At 38.4% G+C, this 23,593-nt stretch overlaps 1 protein-coding gene across 1 annotated transcript in view; it reads left to right on the plus strand.

Moving 5' to 3' along the window:
• dscaml1 (Down syndrome cell adhesion molecule like 1) overlaps positions 1 to 23,593 on the plus strand; it is a 90,683-nt gene that overhangs the window by 4,910 nt on the left and 62,180 nt on the right. Inside the window, exons 2-3 of the mRNA XM_079609485.1 lie at positions 9,530 to 9,850; positions 14,641 to 14,787. Of these exons, the coding sequence (XP_079465611.1) occupies positions 9,530 to 9,850; positions 14,641 to 14,787 (468 nt within the window). The remainder of the gene's footprint in view (positions 1 to 9,529; positions 9,851 to 14,640; positions 14,788 to 23,593) is intronic.

Genomic DNA, 23,593 nt, shown 5'->3' on the forward strand with positions numbered 1-23,593 from the left:
CAGTGCCACACTAACGTAACCTACACAAGCAGGCCTACACACGTGGGTCGTACGTAGCCTACATTTTACAATCAATTCGTCAAAGGTCAAACGTCTGGTAAGTTTCTGAGTTAAGTTCAGTTCAAAGTAGTTCACTGCAATGTAAAAAAAACCTAACGTTACTCTCTGTGGATTCCATTCGCACGTCTAGCTATTTGTGAAGGCAAATGTGGAGTGTTGCCACTCTCATTTTGAACGAAACTAGTTAAAAGGTATCATTACAAGAAACTTTCGATTTGATTAAGATTTTTAAAATATCTGTCATATAATGTTAACATCCAGAGAGACTTTCCCACTCCACTTAACTCCAGGATGGTGGTGGCTATACATTATAGTGATTTAACTTATGTAACAGTTACTTCTTTCTAACTGATGGTGTTATACTCACCTTGTGTTACAACACTCCTTGTTCTTCCCTATTGTACTTAGTAAATTATGAGTGGACATGATCTCAGACATAGTTACTTCCATCCAGAGAGAGGAATACATTTTTTTTTTTTTTTTTTTTTACTGTGGTTTCATGTCATCATCATTTCAAAATAATGATAAAAAAAATAAAGGGTTCCAAGTTGTTGCCGAATAACCTTTCAGTGACCAGAGAACAAATAACCTTTTTTTTTTTTGTAGTGTGAAGAATATTTTGAAAATCTTTTTCCACTTTAAATAACTTTTTGTGCAACGGAAAGGAACCATGGATGTTAAAGGTTCTCCATAGATGCCAATAAAGAACCTTTATTTTTTTTTAGAATGGCATGGACCACAGAACTGCAGGTTCCTGTTGCTCCGGTTTAAGATTATGATATCGTTAGCCTCATTAACATTGAAATATGACTTAGGCAATTATGCTATGAGGTCTCACATAGAGTTAAAGAGTAACCACAAAGGGGGCAGTTTATAAACTATACAAACTACAGTTTATAAACTACCTGAAACACAGAAGATTCCATACATTTTTCTTTTGACTTGCATTGAGATGTCTGCAAAATTCATCCCTTTGAAATCTGAGCTACTTCGGCAAATGCTGTAAATGTTTTATTTTTTCCCTGACGCTGCAGTACCGCGAAATAGTAGAGATCCCTTACCCAATTCAAAATCCAACCCCTTAACCGAGATTAGAAAACGAACTCATCAGGCTCAGTTTCTTACATGACCAATGATCATATCATATATTTGATTCATTATATAATGTAAACAGGATAGATGAATACAAAATGCTAATTATTTAAACAAATGTATAGATATGTCTCACACTTTTCTCTCTCCCTCTTCTCAAAGAGACTGCCATGCAAATGTGGGAGGTTACATGTGACTGGTTTCCAATCTACTCTAGCTCACTCACGCAAAGCACTGAACAATCACAGGGACAACAGTGGCAGGCAAGATTTACTCTAATATACCAGACCAAATGTAATCTAAACACCAAGTGTACATGTGTCCTCCTCAGCCTAGCTATGAAGAAATGCCCGACACACACACATACACAAACACTCATTCTCGCTATCATAAACCCATTTATAACTGGATGCAGCGTAGGGCTGACTTTAGATTCAGCTGGAAGTTACTCAGCACCTGTAGTATTGATTTTTCCTTGACTGCGCCGTGCATAAATGATTATCGGTTTGATAAGTGGCTTGTCTGAGGAAAGGTATAAAAACAAAGGAGGAAGAAAGTCAGTCTCTCTCTCTCTTAATCTCATGAGTCATTTTAAAAGGTTAAAGAAAACATTATGACACTGGAAGCTGTTAAAAAAATATTCAGCGTTGTAGCGCGATACAGACAGGCTTGACAGCGGAAATGGCCCTTGAACAATCTGCGAATAAATTAATTGGGAGGCTCGGAGGCAAATGGATGGTTGAATTGCGTTGTTGTCGAACAGTTGAGCGTCCCAAAAATATGTGTCTGCATTTAGACATGTTTATGTAGGTGAGACAGTGATCGGAAGAGAGATTGTGTGCAGATTTCTTTGGGGACAGGGTGTGAAGATCTATGCGTGTGCATGCGAGAGAGTGTGTGTCTAAGCAAATGCAGATGAGCGACTGAGAGAGCTGCATTATGCATAGCGGCTCACCATTGGCAATTGCCTAGGATATCCGCAATACATATTCAAATGGCATTTTCATAGCGATGGAACAAAAAATATATGTATGTATGTTGTGCAAATGTGCAAATGCTACGAGGACCACACATAAAGGGGGAGTTAAGAAAGAGAAAAATGGAAGGCGATTAACAGGGAGAGATGGCGAGAAGGAGGGAAAAACAACATGAAATGATGAGCAAAGACATTTTTGAGCAGGAATTTTTTCGGTTGGAGGAAGTGGGTGGAGAATAACGCGTCCATCTTGAGAGTTAGACAGATAGATAGGGAAAATGGGCATCATTAATGGAGCGTTTCAGCATTCCCATGCAGCCCTTTCCCTCGTTTGGCATATGGCAACGAGAATAGCAAGGAGCTGCAGGGCTTCGTTAGCCCTCACACGGAAGTCATCTCAGAACAAAGAGAGAAGAAATTGGGTTATCCCATTGCCCTTTCTCTTTTCTCTCCTTAAGACTCTCCTAAATTACTGATCATCTACCCATGGACATACTGTATGAAGTTCTTGGACATAGTGGTCAACCAATTTTTTTTTTCTCTCCGACGAGCTTCAATGCATAGCATCAACAAATGACACATATTTTCCGGACTATAAGTCGCTCCGGAGTATAAGTCGCATCAGTCATAATGCGTCATAAAGAGGAAAAAAACATAATATAAGTCGCACTGAACTATAAGTCGCATTTATTTAGAAATTTATTTCACAAAATCTAAGACCAAGAACAGACATTTAATCTGGAAAGGCAAGTTATTCAGCTACACAATAGCACACAGAACAACAGGCTGAATAGGTGTCCAGTATGTTAACGTAACACATTAACAGTTATTCAGCTACACAATAGCATAAAGAAAATATACCTGGGAGGCTGAATAGGCTAAATTAACATTAGCCAGCGAGTCCAACAAGCAAGTTACCGGTAAGCAAGTTCACCAAGCTCCCGCGATCTCATTCCACAACACTGAATCCATTGAATTCTTCCTCTGTGTCGCTTCTGAACAACTCCGCTAGCTAGAGCGCCCTTTCGCGGCTGTAGACGGTAATGTTTTCTCTTGGTTCATCTCAGTCAGTATGAATTAATTTTAATATATAAGTCACACCTGACTATAAGTCGCAGGACCAGCCAAACTATGAAAAAAAGTGTGACTTATAGTCCGGATAATACGGTACTTTGATTACACTGCTTGATGCTGAAACTACACCAATGGTTCTAAAAATCTTTTTACATTTATTTGTTGCCCATTCATAATTGGACATTTTTTCGTAAGCTTTATCGCTAATATTTACAATATAAGTTTTACTAGTGATTTTATTTATTTGTTGGCTCTTAAAAGTGTGTAATTGACAGCTCAAGATAGAAGAGTTTGTGACTGTGCCTGTTTTTGTGGCAATCAGCCAATCAGCATTTGTCATTTCCTGCGGTTTTAAAGGGTTAGTTCACCCAAAAATTAAAATGACTCGCCCTCATGTCGTTCCAAACCCGTAAGACATTCGTTTATCTATAGAATGAAGATATTTGTAATGAAATCTGAGAGCTTTCTGTCCCTCCATTGACAGCCCACACATCTACCACTTTCAAGGTCCAGAAAGGTAGTAAAGACATCATTAAAATAATCCATCTGACTCAAGTGGTTTAACCTCAATTTTTATGAAGCGTCTTTTGTTTGTGCAAAAAAAACTATTTACCACTTTATTTACAAAATATTAATCTCCAATGCACGTTCACGCAACAATGTCTGCTCTCGCGTCAACACAACACGCGTGTCGTGGTGCTCTCGTGAACGTGTGCAGGAAGTTAATCATTTGTAAATGGTGTTTTGCACAAACAAAGCACTCGCGTCACTTCATAAAATCGAGGTTAAACCACTGGAGTCACATGGATTACTTTTATGATGTCTTTACTACCGTTCTGTGGCTTGAAAGTGGTAATTGTGTAGCTGTCAATGGAGGGACAGAAAGCTCTCAGATTTCATCAAAAAGATCTTCATTTGTGTTCCAAAGATGAATACAAGTTTGGAACGACATGAGGGTGAGTAAGTACTGACAGAAACAAATTTTTTTGGGTGAACTAACCCTTTAAAGTTGTCAGAAATTACATAATGACAAAGCTGATTGGCTGATTGCCACAAAAACACTCAATTTCACACTTTTAGGTGTGATCACATTAGCAAATTTAGGCAAAGTTTTCTATTGTCAATAGTGTTGCAATGTGTGAAGCACCGCTCACTCAGAAGTCACTTTATTTTAAAAGTAGGTAAGTGCTAAGCTAAGCAGCTTTTATGTTGGTCGGCATGGCGAATTGAATTCACTTGACCAACTTGCACATGAGCGGAATCTGCTTAGGGACCTTTTTGGCCTTTGCACGAAACTGCCGATCGCACAGATTCCTATTAAAATAACTGGAATTCCGCACTTTTAGAGTAATCTATCACATGCCATTTACAGCTCAGGTTATTGGCTCAAAAAGTTGTGTGGTCCCATGATCCGAAGGAATGCTTTCTCTAGGTTGAATTCTATGATAGCATCCAAATAGTGACACCTGTTGGTGTGGAGGACGAACTGCAGCTGTCCTGGTCTCAAGCTTTTTCCTCCCCCCCCCCTCCCCTCCTATACTTCAGACCCAGACAGTGTGGGGGGATGTGGATATCCTCAGGCCCTCCCTTTTGGATCCACAACCCCTTACCCAGAACCCCACTGTGAGATTATAGATATTGCAATCTTTATTATGGGGGTTTATGCTTTAGGCTATAATCTGCAAAGGCATAAGGGGTGGGGGGGGGGGGGGGGGGGGGGCAGGGGGACTAACCAGTTGACCTGTTTTTCATCCCATATCAGTACGACCATGACCATATTTCCCAGTGTTGCTGTGTTTTGTTCAGATCTACAGTGAACTGATGTGTTGTCATGCGGGCTTTCCGCTATTGTCTATATTTTCTGATGCCATGCGCAGGATGGCGTTTGCTCTTGTTTGTCCAATGATAAGCGAGAGATGTTTTTTTTATATCTTTGAAAGAACTATTACAGATTAACAGATGTTTGTGTTTGCTTAGTTTTAAGTTGCATTTCTGCCGAGAGGAGATTGACGCTGTCTATAGTGCTGAAACGTGTTTAGGGACCATTCAGTTACTGTCCATGGTCCTGAAAAGAGCTCTCGGAATTATATTTGACACAGCTCAGAAACCAGGATAGAGTGCACTCTGCTCTCGTCCCAAATAGCACTTAAGGCTGACGGCAGCCAGGGACTGAGTCCATTTTGAGCATGTCAGGGATCTTTGCTGTTTAACTCTAATGCTGGATCCCAGAGGTTCTTTATACAAAAGCGTGGGTCAAAACATTTGCTTCAAACCCTAGATTTGTCAGTGCAACTGTGGCACTACATTAAGCGCTGACTTCGCATGCACAGCTAAGCTCGGTCTAGTCCAGCGGTTCTGAAATGGGGGGGAGGGTCGTGAACATCTAAAGGGGCTAAAGCATTCTCTATTTATAAATTAATCAATTCAATTAAAAATAAATTAATTGTTTAAATAATAGTAAATATGTTTATTTGTTTAATTTATTGAAATGCTACTGTGAAATTGACTGCACCACTTTTTATTTATTGCAGCATATAACCTTGGCTAACAAAACTTTTTTATTTGTCCTCTCAAAAATGGACATCTATTGGATCACAATTGGATCTAAAACTTTTGCATTTCCACTTCTAAGAGATATGCTGTCTATCCTTCAAATGGTTATAAACAGGTTATAAACGGTTCTTTAAGACAGTTCATAATTTTTTTTAAATCAGTTTCATAAAAACGTATATTTTATGTGTAGCCTACATTAAACGTTGTTTAATCTGATACCAAAAGTAAGACTGATTACCCCTAACTAACTGCTAGTTGGTCGTACGTGTTCTTAAAGTGAGAGTTTGCCAAAAAAATTAAATTCTGTCATCATTTACTCACCCGCAAGTTGTTTCAAACCTGTATGAATTTCTGAACTTAAAAGACAAGTTTTAATAAACTTGCCTTTTTGAAGATACAAAAAAGAAGATATTTTGAAGGATATGGGTAACCAAACAGTTGATGGGATTCTGGGATTCTAGATTATGTTAAGAAAATAGTTAGAAAAAAAATACTTGTGTCAGTTTCATAGCTGTGTAGGCAGTTTTTAAAAAATAACCTTGACTGTAGGGGACTTTTGAGTAATACAGGTTGAGAACTGCCAGTCTAGACCTTGTACTAATGTAATCCAGCACATTTTTATTTCATGCGAAGCGTGAACTACAAAAAAGCATTTTATTCCATTCCCTTGCAACCTGTGACTCCACAAAACCATTCACTGCAGCCCCCATCTAACCTACTCCTCTGCTCACTCTAGACCTGGTCCTGTCTGGACTCATGCCCCCTGGCTCGCACCCACCTCCATAATCTGCCCTCCCCACAGGGCAGAGTGAGAGGGGAAGCGATAGAGGCCCTCCACCGTGCTGCGATTATCAGGCCAGGAAGGCTCTGTGTGTGTTAAATGTGAAAGGAGATTATATGGATTTAACTCTCTGCGTCTGGCGTACAAATTCCAATCACATAACATATCCCTTCATGTTCTATGGGAATATAAAAAGAGAGGGAGAGAGAGTGATGGATGGAGAGAGAAAGAATCCAAACCCCCACCTTGCCCAGTAAAAGCTTTAGCTCTAATCTCAGCCTTTCAATTCTCTAGCACCACTTTTTTCATGTTTTTCATTCTATTTATGCTTTGCATGTTTTTTTTTCCTTATTCCAAATGGATATTATTATTGTCCTTTGTTTCTCGAGACCGTTAAAATGAGTACCGGTACTCTATAACTGTCAAAAGTAATACTAACTAAATAATAGATTGTGATTATTTACACACCTTTCATGTCTTTCCAAACCCATTTAACTTACTTTTATATAATTTTTTTGCGTGGAGCACAAAAGAACATATTTTAAAGAATGTCCAAGCTGCTCTTTTCCATACAATGAAAGTAAATGGGGACTTGGCACAGCCGTGGTTTCATTGCATTAAAAGAAGCAGCATTTTTAGGTGAACTAATCCTTTAATATTCAATTTTATTGGGTATAAATTCCAATTTCATATTTATTTTCATACATTATGAGTCTTCTGTGCATGGAAGCTTATAGTTTACTTATCTATGGCACCCCATTGACTTTAATGGCATGGTAGCATGTCACCATTATTCTTTCGAACACAATGAGAATCACAAGAATGGGGGTTAATCCAGGCATTGTTGACATAAACCTGGTGGGGGGCATTAATTAAATGTAATTGCCTTAGAAGAAAATTCTCTTGCTTTGGGCTTGTGTCTCCCTTGGCTCAGAGCCAGAGCTGAGCTAAGCAATTTTCAGAATACAAAAAGATACAGAGCCATCCCACCAGAACCATGTAATCCGTAATAGAGCCTGCAGATAATAGAGACGCCGGAATGGTAAATCACTAAAACGCCGCCTTTGAAGGACATCATTAGCTACGCTGCTAAATTAACACGCGTTAATTTACGCAACCATCTTTTTTTCCTCTTTTCTCACAGTAGTCCGGGTTTTGGTAATACACCAAGAGCGAATGATTGTCTGATCCACATTAGCTGTCAGAGAGGTTTGTAGATACATAGCGGGGGTTCTATGACCTATTTATTCTCCTATCAGATGGCAGCATTCAGCACGGCTCACACCGCACACATATTAGATAAGTGATATTCTTTAATGCCTGCCCTACGACTGCTTGTTATCACTGTCATTTGGGTTAAGGTTGGATAAGTAAGGTTCCTTTGGTAAGGAAGCATCTGCCAAGAACACATATATTATAAAAAAGATGTGATTGGAGAGTAAAGATCCACTATTGCTGTGGACAAAGTCGGTTTTTGTTTGGAAGGCTTTTGTTTGCTGATGCCTGCATCTTGCTTTGTTCCTTTACATCTGTGTTTGCTTCCTTGAAAATTGCAGCTTTTTCAGTTTTACAATGAGTCAATTTAAATGAACACTTTCTATTGATGCTAAAGAATCTGGGGTTTGTTTCCCAAAAGCGTTAGCCAACTATGGTCACAAGTTCTGTCGTTAGCAATGATTTGGTGCTTCCCGAAATCATAGTTCCACCAAACATTCGCAAGTTGTTTGGTTGGATCTTCAGTTTTTTACCTGTGGTTAGAAACATAATTTCTTGTTAGTACGACATGTGAACATATAGATCGTGCTCTTTATCAAAATAACCAAGCTTACATGCATTACATTTATCTCTTTCATTCCATATTAGTGCTGGGCATCCAAAATAAAAGTTTGTGTTTACATAATATATAAGTGTATGTACTGTGTATAATTATTTTGTTTATATAAATACACATTACACAATATTATGACACATAAATATTTAAGAAAAATGTTGTGCATGTACTGTATATACTGTATGTATGTATATATATATATATATATATATATATATATATATATATATTAATACATAATTTATATTAGATATAAATATTTTATATATAAATTACAATTTTTTCTTAAATATATGTGTCCATTTATATATACAAAATTATTATACACAGTACACACACATATATTATGTAAACACAAACTTTTGGTTTGAATGCGATTAATCGTTGCCCAGGTCCCAAGTCAAGTCACATTTATTTATATAGCGCTTTTTTACAATACAGATTCTTGTTTCAAAGCAGCTTTACAGAGATAACAGGAAAATAATGCAAAAACAAAACGATTGTGCATGCGAATGTGCACCAGACACCCAGGGAACCCCGGAATATGATCCTGTGATTGACGAAGAACAAAAATAGTGAAGTAGTCTTTAAATGGCATTTTATTTATTTATTGGCAATAATCTGACATTAATTCGATCTCGAACCGATTAATTAGCATAAGTTGGTACTTCACCATCTGCGCGACGTCAATTGACTAGCTACAGTAGTTAATTTCTCTAACAATGTGTCACACTATGGTACAGTAGTTATGCAGCTAGTTATATATGTTGTTGTACAGGCAATGCAAGCCTTAGCTTTCATATAGATTGTGCACTTGGAAAATGACAGACAAATAATCAGATAAAGGACAATTTTATGTTACATCATCTTCTCAATCCAGTGATTGATTTCTAAATTTGAATCGAGTTGTGCTGACCCAATGGGAACGTCTCTGGGATAATCCAATCAGAGGACGGTAGGGCATGCACTTTGCCAGACGTGATTGTGAGGTGGAAGTTTGCCAGAATGACACACAGAGCTTATTTTATGACGTGCTGCTCATTTCAAAGTGCTGTAACCCAACGGAACAAGTATGAGTTGGCCCCTTAACCTGTCCAGGTGTTGATTTGCTGAATAAAACTCTTTGGTCATTTTGTGACTGACCATGTTGTCTCTCTTCCAGTGCACAGCGAGGATGTGGTCTCGACGCGGCTGTACTTTGTGAATGCTTCCCTGCAGAGAGTGACCTTCTCCAGCTCAGTGGGGGTGTCCCTGCCCTGTCCTGCGGGTGGCGCCCCCCATGCCGTCCTCCGCTGGTACCTGGCCACTGGCGACGACATCTACGACGTGCCACACATCCGCCACGTTCACGCCAACGGCACGCTGCAGCTCTACCCCTTCTCCCCCTCTGCCTTCAACAGCTTCATTCATGATAATGACTACTTCTGCACTGCCGAGAACCAGGCCGGCAAGATCCGCAGCCCTAGCATCCGTGTCAAAGCAGGTGAGACCTGATCCCATACATCTGTCAGTATCTACTGTATTTATATGGCGCTGCAGTGTTTTGTAAAGGTCAGGGTTGGCAACTGCAAAGTTGTTGGTTCAAGTCTCACAAGGAACAGGCCATAAGCTATCATATTCATGTCCTTGAACATATGACCTTTGGATGAAAGTGTGTACTAAATAATAGCTTACTTGCTCATTATATATTAAACTGTGATCTGATCAATGGCACATTTTTTTTATGAATTTAAATAAATATACTTTTATAAACAATCTTTCAAAATATTTTTTCAAATAAATGAATACTTTTATTCCACAAGGACTCTCACTTAATTAGTCACAAGTGACAGTAAAGACATTTATAATGTTACAAAACTTAAATATTTCAAAATATTACTCTAAATGCAGCCTTGATGAGCATGAGAGGATTCTTTCAAAAACACTAAGAATATTTCTGTGTGTCCTTAAAATAGAAATAAATATTTATTACCAGCCATAAATATATAATATATACGGTACATATATAAATAAATAATTCAAAAATACAATTTTAATAAACTAAATATTATAATTTTTTATATATATAAAACAACAATATTAATATTAAATTTGAACATAATAAACAATATTAAACAACATAACAATATTAAAAAATATATATATAAATTCATTGTGAAAAAAACATTGTGACATGATACATGGCATTGTGATTTTGTTCCTTATATTTTGAAATTCCTCACATTTGGATAGTTTAAAAAAATGAATATTCCACATGTCACCACATGGACTTTTTTTTTTTTTTACCTAGATACATTTCTGATTCCACATTTTCTTTAGAAAAATTTCCTAAGAATCATTCAAATCACCTACATCCGTGAGGGTCAGATTAACATTATTACATTCCGACATGCATTACATCGCAGATCCTAATACATTTTAATTTACAGCACTTGTATTGCCATTTAACATGTTAATTTTGGATCTTGTGTATACCCTTACTATAATCTGCGCACTTTTATCCTAAATGACTGCAATTGGTTTCCGTCAGCATCTCTTTACGGACCATATTGCTTGTAGAAAAGAGCCCAGTCAACGTAGGTGCTGTGGCAGTGGGGGGCACGTGACGTTACAGGTGGAACATGAGTTCTTAGCTTAACATCTGCAGTAACAGCAGAAGTAGCGGCCGCCATATTGCTAACCTAAATAAGAATGTAAGTGCCAATTGGATGTCCCAGTGGCCGGCCTGTTGACCTGGCTGCTTTAAAAAGCAGCGCACAGACGGGCACACTACGCTACAGACAGTTGGCGGACTGACCCTCCCACACGGTGCCAAGGTCAGCGCTCGTGAGTGGGGCTGGCCGCCCAGCAACAGCGAGGGATATCCATACACTTCCCTACACTCACACACACACACACGTTCTTATGCCAGCCTGCGCAGTGCCAGTGTCCCTCCTGTCTCCCAGTCTCCATCTGTCCTCTAAGCTAGAGTTCCCATCTCACACACACACACACACACACACACACACACACACACACACACACACACACACGTACACGTTCACCTACTCTGAATTTCCCAGAAATAACCCCATCGAGCGGCGCCAATCTAACACTATTATAAATAACATCAGCTTGAACGATTCTTCAAATGTAACCAGGCGAGTTCGGTCCACACTGCTTTTTCCACCTCACCCGCATTAACATTAAAGTCTCAGAGGATGGAATGAATTACCTACCAACTAGCGACAAGACGGGGGTGACTTTCGCCTCAAATAATTACACTAATTAATCAATTAAGTGCTGAGATGCAGCAAAACTGCTAGTGGACCTAGCAACCCACACAGAGCCCAGAGGAAGCCAACACTGGGGCTCCCTCGTCAGCCAATCAGAACCTGGCACTGAAGGGTTGCCATGGGTACGGTGAGGGGAGGGGCAGGGTGTGGCGCTGAATGTCTCAGGTGGCACTGGAGAATGATGACAGCTGACAGCTCACTGTATGACACCATCCCCCCCCCCCCCCCATGCTTCTCTCTCTCTCTTTCCCTCCCTCCTCCTCTTTTCTCACCCACTCTCCTGCATGCTGATCCTGTGCCAATAATAGCACGGGCACCTGTGTGGATAGCTCTACATTTATGAAAATCTCCCTATGAGGACTTCATGTGAGTGTGTGTGTTCCTCCTTGCGCTCACTGTTCATTTTTCATTTAGCCTTTTATAGTGTTTTCAACTTCAACGTCTGTCTATCTGTCCATTTATCCTATCTATCCATCCATCCATCCATCCATCCATCCATCCATCCATCCATCCATCCATCCATCCATCCGTCCGTCCAATATCTTTGTCTGTCTGTCCGTCCATCCGTCCAATATCTTTGTCTGTCTGTCCGTCCGTCCGTCCATCCTACCATCCATCTAAAGGGAAGCATTGGCCAGATTATAAAAACAGAATACGGTCTTAAATAAAATGCAGGAATTTAATTCTTCTTTAACTCACTCTTCATTTGCTTAATAGAAGCTATGTTATATCAACTTATGGTTACTATAATCCTAAATAGACTGTCCTACACCCTGTATTGAGTTTGTCTAAAGTCAGCACGAGGGTTAAACACAGACCTTGTGCATTGAGCGTGACAGGTGCACTGTGACACAAGCTCTTTCTTTTTTTCTTTTTTTCTTTCTTTCTTTCTTTCTTTCTTTCTTTCTTTCTTTCTTTCTTTCTTTCTTTCTTTCTTTCTTTCTTCCCTCCCTCCCTCCCTCCCTTTGTTTCTTTGGCTTAATGCCTCCTGGTAGGTCATGTTCATTTTTTTTTTCCACCTTTACATTAATGAGCACCATTCAGCACCTCATTCTTATTCAGTTTAGTTATTTTCCCCTTTTTATACGTCTTGCGTCATGAATAAGTAAATACGGTGTTTGGTTTCTCTCAAGTTAATTATTTAAACGATAGTGATACAGGACTCAGTCCTCCCGGTGTGCAGAAAGAGAGCACCAGCCCGTGTGTCAGTCCGTTTCCAAGCAACCGATGAGTATAGTCAGGCATCAGTAACATTCTAATGATGCCGCACATGAAGACGGAGAGTCATTTGCCCATAAAAAATGCTATCTGCTATTGTTGTCGGAGAATTCGTCTGTGAATTTTACGCATGCATTATTGAAGCCTTAGAGATGTTTTGGCTTGTTTACGCTCTTTCGACTGTTGTAAAACAACATTCCACAGCCAGGTGTAGCGCGATCCGAGTTGAGGGGGAAATAAAACTAGCTAATAGGGCCGGTTTGAGTTAGTTTATCTTTCGAAATTCAATAAGGCCTGAGACTCGCGGTCAATCAATGACTGAATAAATGATTATTTGTAGACTATGGAGTCCTGAGTGTAATAGGAAGTTCTATTGATTTGTTCTATTGATTCAAATCTCATCTGCATCAGTAAGAAGCTGATTAGTTAACAGTGGGCAAATATACACAGTCTGCTTTAACTTACTGAAACATATTCCATGTACATATTTTGATAAACTGATTCAATATTAAGAAAGAAAAGAAAGAAAGAGAAAGAAATATAATGGCTGGACTCAACGATTCATGACTTAACCATCAGACAAGGACACTGAATCGTCTTGCTCTGGGTGACACTGGCACCTGGCAGAAACTGTTATTAATGACCAAGGAAATTCACCCGCCAGCCAGGCGTTAATTATATATAGAAGGAAAGGTAGTGAGTGAAAGCCAGACAGGAGGGGGTGGCCTCAGAGTTTGGTTGTGGGTGATTGCCACGTTTCATGAATTCTCATGATCTGTCTCTTTTCTGATGGGGTGAAAAAGCTGCGTAGTTGAATTGGTCTTGAATCCAATTGCAATACCCACAGAGTTCTCCGAAAACATCCCCCGACTGCGTGATCAAATTTGCGGCGTCATGTTCGTGAATGAGATGCCCTCGCTCTGCGTCTTGCGTTACTTCCCCAAAGAAACGAGGGGGAAATTAAAATCCGTAAGTAAATAGATGTTGATGAAAGACACAAAGCAAATTGAGTCCCTGAAATTAAAATGAAATTCAGCGCCTCCTTTAATCTGTTCGCACTCCCTCGTCGCCCTTTACCGTAGGAGGATCTCCTCGCCCATAAATAACATCTTCGTACCCAGCTCGCTTTGTGTGTTCTTCTCGTCTATTGATTTTTCGTCCAGGTTCCGGTTGTCAGGTGCAGAGAGGGTCCCTTTAGCGGGGGCAAATGTTTCTGACAGCTCCAGAGGCTCTGCACCGGCGTCCACTCACCGCCGTCTGCATGCATTGCCAGGGTGATTTATAAAAAGGCCACTTCTGAACTCTTGAAACACCTCTTGACAAAAAAAAAAGATTCAGTCTCCGTCTCAAAAATCCAGTTAGCTCTAAATTGTTTGATAAAATGTATGCATTTGTCCCAGGTCAGGTCTTTTTGGATTCACAGAAAAGGATACCTCGTCTCCATTCATAAAAAAATATCATGTAATATTTTACATTCAAAATTTAACAAAAAAATGGAAAAAAAGGAATAAACAAATATTTCATTGACTTTAAATATAATGAATAGTTCTGTCAAATCGATTAATCAATTTGTATTTATTTAATTGCTGTCAAATCGATTAAATATGATTAAATCAATTTGACCACTAATAATTAAATTTAAAAAATTATATTTACTAATTCATATTTGTATTATTAAATCATTTAAAAAAATGTTTTTTATTAATGTATAATTACTTAATAATGCTTTATTTAATAATACATTCTAACATCTGTTTCTTCTCTGCCTCATCATGAACAGTGTTCAGGGAACCGTACACGGTTCGCGTGGCGGACCAAAGGTCCATGCGGGGCAACGTGGCCGTCTTCAAGTGCCTCATCCCCTCTGCTGTGCAGGAGTACGTCAGTGTGGTGTCCTGGGAGAAGGACACTGTCTCCATCGTCCCAGGTAAGACATTCCTCGCACTGTTGGGCTGTTCAAAGTAACCGCTGATTTGAAATATGTTGTTTTCAGACATTTTGGACATGCAACAAATCCAAAATCTGTACAGGAAGGCTTGGTGCACCTGTGATTTTGTGTCAGTTTGGTTTATTTGATCCCTGTCATTCAAAGGGCGGGATGGTCATTCTGGTTTCAACGTGTGGAGAACAACGGATGTTATTTGAGAGTCCAAATAGGGTCAGGGGTCACAACCTTAGGCATGTGTAAACATTGTCAAGAACAGATTTTATTTTATTTAAATCCATTCTGCAGAATTCTGTCTGAAATTCAGCACATAAAATGAATAAGACCACATATTTCTCAGGTTAATAAACTGTATGGAAAGCAGCAATTCAGAAATTGGAGGAAACTATGGATGCGCTTTGCACTATTCTGCGGATTGTGCATTTAATTTGGTTAGCACAGTCTTGCAAGTTGTGCAGTCAGTGGCCTTTTGCTATTAAACATATTTTGTAAATGATACAGTAATCAATGTTATTATATTTTAAATGTATTATACTGGATATAATTCAATGCCTTATTGGCTGGATAAGGAAAGAAAAAAAGACAATCACAATATAGAAAGAATACATGGAATGTTTTGGAATGAGAATGTAGATCCTCTCATTTATATATCATTATGATTCTAGTTCATCACTAAGGTGAAAAACAGTTTCTGCTAAAATAAGAAGAAGAATTTCCAAAATAGATTTTGGATTTAATTTGGTGTTTTTTCCTTGAACATTCATCTGAGATGTTCAAATGAAAATATAAGCAGCCTGGCTGGGAGACCCTGATATTCACAACATGGTCTTGGGCAACCCTGTTAATCAGTCCGAATTCATTTTGGCCTTTCTTGATGTCTCCCATTTTGTCTGGATGGAGTATAAACTGAAAAATAGGACAGATCAACAAAATGGAGCTGAATAAAGTCACGTAATGCCCTGTACTGTCAGCACGAATGATTTTCACTCATTTCCAATATTATCTAACATGGTATGCGTGCAGCATTACACAGAGATTTTCATAGGGGTCATGTTCGTGGAGGTTTGTCTGAGTAATAGGGTTGCAAATTTAGCCTAATTTAAGAGCCATTATGATGAGTCAGTATGACCAACTAGTTTGGGACCAAATGTTGGCTTGTAGTTATCGATACACATATTTCAGAAAAATGACAGGAACATTTTTTTGATAGTATAGTAAATTAAAAACTAGCTACTTTTCTTGCTAGGTAAGTTTTATAAAAACAATGGTTTATGTAACATATCTAATTGTTAGATGTTGTTAGATGTAATTGTTAGGATTTAGGTCTCTATTGCAGTGCTATTTTTGTATCATTTTGTATTTTGAGAACTGTGCTTGTCTTTTTTTTGTTACTTTTTGTTTTTTGATAATTCTATATAGCTTAAATTTATTTTTATTTTAGTTTAAGTTTCATTAAATTTAGTAACTTGGGCTATATGTAGAATTCAGAAACCCTTGTTATTAGCGACACCGGTGGCCATTAAAGAACTGCAGCCAGCAACTTATTGGTGGTGTTCATGGACACGTAACGTGATTCAAGGCCCCGACATACTCACAGTGAAGTTCTTTTTATTTCCTCTCAATAACAAAATAAACGCACAACAAAAATGAAATTAGCAGTTTAGAAAGCATCTGATCATAGCGATGTGGATATGTTTGCACCAGCTCTGTGATTCACCGACATTATGTCGACAGATGAAGTAATTAAAATTACCCTGTTGAGATAAGTTTGATTATAAAGTGTATTTGAGACTATAGACTGTATAGATGTGACTATGTGAGACTATAGTTTGAATTAATCTCTCTTCTTTACATGACACATGGACATTACAGAATAGCTCTTTCGGCATTAACCTCCTGAACACATCCAAAATTACAAACATCAATTCAAAAAGCGATTAATCCATGAACATTCTTACATATAGGCTACCCTTTTAAAGTCCACATGGACATTTCTAATTAAAATGTCCATGTAATATTTATATTTTATTTTATTTGGGGTTTTAGACCTCTTCTATAACTCACATCCCATGTATGTGTGTTTGTATGTGTGAAAAATCCAGTCTGATAGTGGACAAAAGCTTTCCCACTTTATCAAATTCACTCTAAAGGCAGCAAAATGATTCTGCCAAGAGTGCTTTGTGTGTGTGTTCAAACAAGGTAGCGGTTTTCTTGAGTAGCGGACTTCCTAGCTCAAGTGGCAGTGTGTGTGTGTACGTTTGTGTGAACCCTGGCCTTGTAGTTGATTGGAAAATCAATAGGTGCTGCTTACACCGGCCAAGTCAGATGGAATCAGTGACTTGAGTCTCTCTCTTTCTCTCTTTGCTCAGTTCATCTTTCTCAATGGAGGTGTGCGTCTCCCTGCCCTTCACACCGGAGCGCTCATTGATCCGCTTTAGCCGCTGTGTCAATGTGTATCAGTATAAGGGGTCCAGAGGTTTCCAGCAAGTATTGATTGATTACATGCTTGGATTCCCCTCTCTCTCTGGTCACAGATGCGGACGTTTGAGTGGTAATCCACACGACTCGGGGGATTGTGGGAAAACGTCCGTGTGGATGTACAGCTTGGCGGAGTGTGTGTGTGTGATCCCATAGGCGGTACTTTTGTTCTTTTCTCCTGTATCGGTTGTGTAGCATTGTTGCTGTTGACCGTGACTTCCAGCTTAATTGATTAACCAGTCGCTTTAATAGATTAACAGAAGGTCACACTTCCAGCTCTAGCAAACTGACTCTTTGCTTAAAGATTACCAAGTGCATCAATCGAGCTTAAAAAATTATAATGATTTGATGCAATGGTTTATCTTGATAAACGTAATGGACTTTAGTTATGCTGTGGAATAAAGGAAGGCCGCTCAAAAGCATGCTTTTTTGACTATGTTGACTAGTAATGACTAGTGTTGTCAAGCTTTACGAATATTTAAAAAAAGCATCATAAAAGTGATCTATACGATGTGTGCGCTATATTCTGAATGCATGTGAAAGCAATATGAACAACAGACCAAATTTAAAGTGTTATTTTACTGAAAATATTGATGTCATTGAAGTCACTGAGAGCTATATTATATTACAAAAAACTAATAGATTAAGTTTCTATTAATCAAAGAATCTTGTATTACAAGATAGTATAAGATAGTATACAACAAAAATATTAAGCAGCAAAACTGTTTTTGAAGGCTCATGTGACATTAAAGTCTGGGGAAATGGAGTAGCCTAGGCTAAATCACAGGAATAAATTACATTTTAAAATATATTCAAATAGTAAAATGTAAAATATTTCACAATGTTTCTTGTATTTTTTATCAAATAAATGCAGCCTTGGTGACCATAAGACACTTCTTTCAAAAACAAACAAAACAAAAAAATCTTACCAAACCCCATTTTTTTACTAATAAACATTTTATATGATATAAGAATCTGAGAAAACGAAATCCGACACATGGGGCTCAGACCAGGTACTAATGCTTTTTTTTTGTGTGTGGAGAGCTTTCAGTTACTGTAAGTGTACCACGGTGTTACCATGACAAATGTTCAAAAGAAAGAAAAACTGAATACGATAGTACTTTTTATTAATGGTGTAATAGCGGTAGGGTTCACTTGTGGATGTAGGAGGGCTGGAGAGAGTGTGTGTGTGAAGCGGTAAGCTGATTTCTGCTGCGTGACTCATGTTTAAGATGGCAAGATGTGTAAGAGGATCAGAGAGAGCAGTGAGGAGTTAGAGCAGGATTTACAGGTTCAATTACACCGCCTGTCATTAGTCTACTCTTGTTTTAGCTGGGGGAAAGAAAAAAAAAAACCTTACACCCCACCAAAACACATTTTCCTCACCGTCTCAACTTGGCCTTTCCATTGTCTTCTATTGTTCTTAAATAAGCCAATTATTATTATTATAGACTAATCCTAAACTAAACCCTGGCCTTAAATGTGAATTTGGTGTTGAAATCATTTCTTGTGTTATGTTCAACATGTCATTTTGAGCTGCAACTGTTGTAGAAATTACACACTTTACTTTTGACCCTAAAATGCAACAAAAAAGTGCTCTCATTGTGGTAAATGTTTTCCTTTAAGGATGTCCTCGAAGGGATTTTGTTATACAGCCTCTGCATTTGACCTCAAAAGCTGACACATACAGTAACGTGTGGTTGATCTCGGGGTCTCCCTCCACCTCAGCCCTTTTTGAATGTGTCATTTAGCCATTTTGCTCCAAATCGATTCCCCACCCCTCCATTCATGACGCTGGGATGAGGCTCATAACATCCAGGCAATTCCCTGTGTGAATTTAATGAAATGCAAAAAAGATGGAGGGATGCTAAATTATTGATCTGAAATGGAAAAGAAATAAAGAAATAAGCACGTCAGCATGTGTGATGTGGAATCATTATGCTGATAGGACTATTTATATGAAGGGCGAGGAAAAACTGCATCTTGTTTGCAGTAAATCTCAAATAGTGGTGCAGTTTGTGAACGTGAGCGTGTATGTGTGTGGCTGTAGTTCTACATCAGCCTGACACTTCAAGGAAAACCAAGCAAAACTGAAATAATGGGCAAAAAGCTCTCATTTTTTAGTGATAAAATATCTTTTAGCAGTAAAATGAAGTCCATGCTTTTGCTTAACGGTCTTGCTTCCTACTCGGTGCGCTGTTAGCAGTGTGATCTCACTCAATATACGTTTCCCTTACAATCCAGTAAAAATCCCAGACACATTGCTGATCTAAAATAATCAAGCCCTCCACATTCAATCGCCCCCTTGTCCTCCATTTGTTTTTCTTTTATAGTCCTCTATTAGTTTAACATCATTGGTATGTTCCAGCAGCAGATATTTTGCACATTAACAGTACATTTTCATGCATACACTATAAAACTTTATGAGTGACAGAAAGTGGCCTTGCTACTGCTCTCTCATGTGTCAATATTTGACTACCTGATAAGTCCAAGACATATACATACAAACTGTGAGAGAATGACTAATCCGGTGAATATAAGAAAAGGTGAATATTTTAATGTCCAAGTTTTAATATAAGGAAATTAAGCATAAAGCAAAAGCCTAGGCCTTATTGCAGTTAAATGTGAGTTGCCATTGTCTGTTTTGGAGTGATTGTAATGTATCTGGGCAGCTTTAGCGTCTTTTCGGCATAGATCATTTGGCAGTTTATTCTGAGAAGAGCATGAGTGCCATCCACGCGTCGAGATTGTTGGACTGTTTAAATTTGCGCGTACAATGACTGCATCTGGAAAAATGCAGTCATTGTACAAAAAAACTATGTACAGCAGGCCTGGTTCTAGGCACATATAGAAGGGTGGGGCTGGCAGATATCCTGGGTGTGCTTTTTATTTTATTTTTTGGGGTGTTGGGTGGGGTAATACACTAGATAGATCTATGGATCACTATTGGCCAACATCACACACATGACCAGCGTCAGCCAATAGTGAGCCTACGTTCTGACGTACAACCCAGAAGCGCTGCGCTGTTACACTACGTGAACTCACTCAGAGGCCCACACAGATGAAAATTAATAGCTGAATAAAGTCGTTATTTTTGTTGTTTTTTGGCGCACAAAAAGTATTCTCGTCGCTTGATAAACTTATGGTTGAGCCACTGTAGTCACTTGGACTATTTTAAACATTGTCTTTACTAACTTTCTGGACTGGAAAGTTTCAATTACAATAGAAGCCTATGAAGGAGTGAGCCAACTCTCAGATTTCATCAAAAATATCTTAATTTGTGTTCCGAAGATGAACGAAAGTCTTACGGGGTGTGGGGTGAGTAATTACTGACAGAATTTTTATTTTTGGGTGAACTATCCCTTTAAGAATGAATCTCTCAGACCAATTTTGTAAACTGAATCAGCAGTGTGTCACAATTTTCAATGAGTAACAACTCAATGGGTTAGTTTACTGAAAATACTGTCATCATTCTAAACCAGTAAAAATTAATTTGATTCATATGGATTACTTTTACGATCTCTTTAGAAACTTTTTAAAGCGTCAAAGTTTTGGTTGGTTGCCGTGGACATTCAATGGAGGGACAAGATTGTCTCAGGTTCCATTACATATATCTTTATTTGTGTTTTGGAGTTGAACAAAAGACTTATGGGTTTGGAACAACATCAGGGTGAGAAAATAATGGCAGAATTTGTGAACTAACCAGCCCGTTATATTTTGGTATTTTCTTCACGCAAAGGTATCATATGACTTCTGAAGACTTTGAATATTGTATACGACTATTGTATGGACTACTTTTGTGGTGCTTATTGCCATTTTTTGGGACATTTTGGGGTATTTGTTACAACATGAAGGTGAGTAATAGATCATTTTTGGATGAACTTTCACTTTAAAGTGTTCCTTATTTGCCATCGGTGCCAGTTTGTCTGGAATAGTGTGAAATGTATGCACCAGTGCGTGTGTAAGAGTTTTCATCAAGCAGTTTTGTTCAGATCGTTCTCCTCCTTTTCTGTAAGCCCAAAACAGTGTGAGTTTTATCTTATCTCCATGGCAACGAGTATGAAACGACGGTCGGAATGAGGAAGGTGTGAGGATGCATCGCAGTGTGATGTTTTTTTTTTGTGTGTTTTTTTTATTAGCGTACCACCATGGCGCCACACACATATACAGTCCAGTGCTTTCACAGTTTTGCGCATGCCACAAACACATTCCGAATGGCTGACAGATTCCTGCTGAGAGGGGCATAAACTCCAACCTGGACAGACTTCCTTGAACCAAACACTTCTACAGAGAAAGCTCAGAGGAAAAACACTGAATGAGAGAGCAGATTCAGAGGAGGAAGTCAGATCCGTATTCATTGTTAAGACGCTTCCAGATTTATACATTTAGGGGACATTTACACAACAACAATGTACTAAAAAACGTAAAAGTTTTTTTTTGCGTACAGAGGACAATGTTGTCAAAATGATCCCCGTTTTACATACTGTAGATCTGTGAAAAATATTAAAAACGCTGTATTATGCTGCCAGGCCAGTAGTTGGCGATGTCACTTTGTAAAGAAACACTATGCACGGATATAAACTGAACACGTAATACGCCGAGATTTCACAAATTGCACTTTTGCAGTTTGCATGGAGATGATAACGGTATCGTTTTCAAAAAACATGCACTTTGAAACCTATTTTCAAACACTTGTGTTTTCAGGCCCCCAAAACGTCGTTGTCATGTAAATGAACGGCCAAAACGCAAAAAAAAAAAAAAAAAAGTTTCCATTTGTAGTTGAAAACGGTGTCGTGTAAACGGCCCCATTATATGTATTTATTCTCGCACTATACTTTACACCGGTGTTTTTTTAGGTTTATTATTTATATAGTTTTATATTATTTATTAATATTTATTATTTACTTTGAATTAGAATTTATTTAATATTTCGGTTTCTATATAGCCTTGATTATTTTTTTATTTCAGTTTTTGTCATTTTAGTATCTTATTTATTTCAGGTAGTTGCCCAGGAAACATTTATCATTTTCGTTTAAGGTTTTATGTTTTCTAATATTTTTTTCAGTTTATTTCAATAACCAAAGATCTTTAATACTAAATCTAAAACAATTTTTTGGATTTACGTTTAGTAAAAATCTGCACTGCATTACACCCGAACTACTTAACCTCATGTTCTTCTTAACCAGGTTTGTAGTGATTTTTGTTTTTGTAGAACTTATAAGAAGACTTTTAGCAGAATGTTCACACTGCTCTTTTCCCATTCAATTATTAATGTGCGCTAACAAAGTTAATAGGGTAAATTTTGATTTCATGATGACTTTAATAGTGGCGCTCATTTTTGGAGCTCAACGGTCATTTAAAGCGATCCATATGACTCATGCACTATATCGCAAGGCTTCTGAAGCACTCAAGCTCATATGGAATGCTTTTATAGCACTTTCCAGAACTTGACAGTCCAAGTCCCCATTCAGTTTCATTGTATCGAAAAGTTTAAAGCTGGTTCAAAATTAGACCTGCCAGTGATGGTAAGGTGAGGTCACATTGTTCCAGAGGAATGATCAATCGTCACCTCATGTGCGTGTATTCTAGTGTGTAGTGTGAGCCTGTAAATTGTTCATGTAATGTGTGTTTGTGGGTGAGAGAGAGCAGTTGGTCATGTCCTAACATGCCCCTCACATGTCACGAGTTACAATAACACACGCACACTCATGCATTATGGAATAGCTCTATACAAATTGTCCTCTAAAGTGGGACTGAAAAATAAATCAATAGTCTGAGCAGTGAATGGAGTGTATGGGTTTTTATTTGGAGGTGCTGAAGGAGCGTGTGACGGATGAGGGAAGAGGGCACTGAAGTCCAGTGGGGACGCGTTTGCTAAAGAGGAATTACACCACACTGATCTGACTGGACGTTTCTGTCCTACAGTGCATTTCTCCAGTCACATTTCTTTAGTCACTGTTCAAATACATAGATTTGTTTGACCTTTTTACCACTTTTTTTAGGGCTAGCACTACTACTAAACGTATTACAGTGTATTTTTACCATATGTTTGGACATTTATCATGGCAATATCATGGTTTTGTTCGTATCTTCAGTACTATGCATATTCATGGCACATTAATATTGTAATCATTCAGTACCATGTTACTAGTCCACAGCTCAGCCGAAATATGAAGACAAGGCCCGTTCACACCAAGAATGATAACTATAACGATAACTATACCCTACCCAGCAAGCAATTTTGCATTTAAAATATGTCTATAGCCGTCCAAAACACAGCTCTGACATCTAGGCTAAAACAAGGCTAAAT

This window comes from Phoxinus phoxinus (assembly GCF_949152265.1).
Source record: "Phoxinus phoxinus genome assembly, chromosome: 4".
NCBI lineage: Eukaryota > Metazoa > Chordata > Actinopteri > Cypriniformes > Leuciscidae > Phoxinus > Phoxinus phoxinus.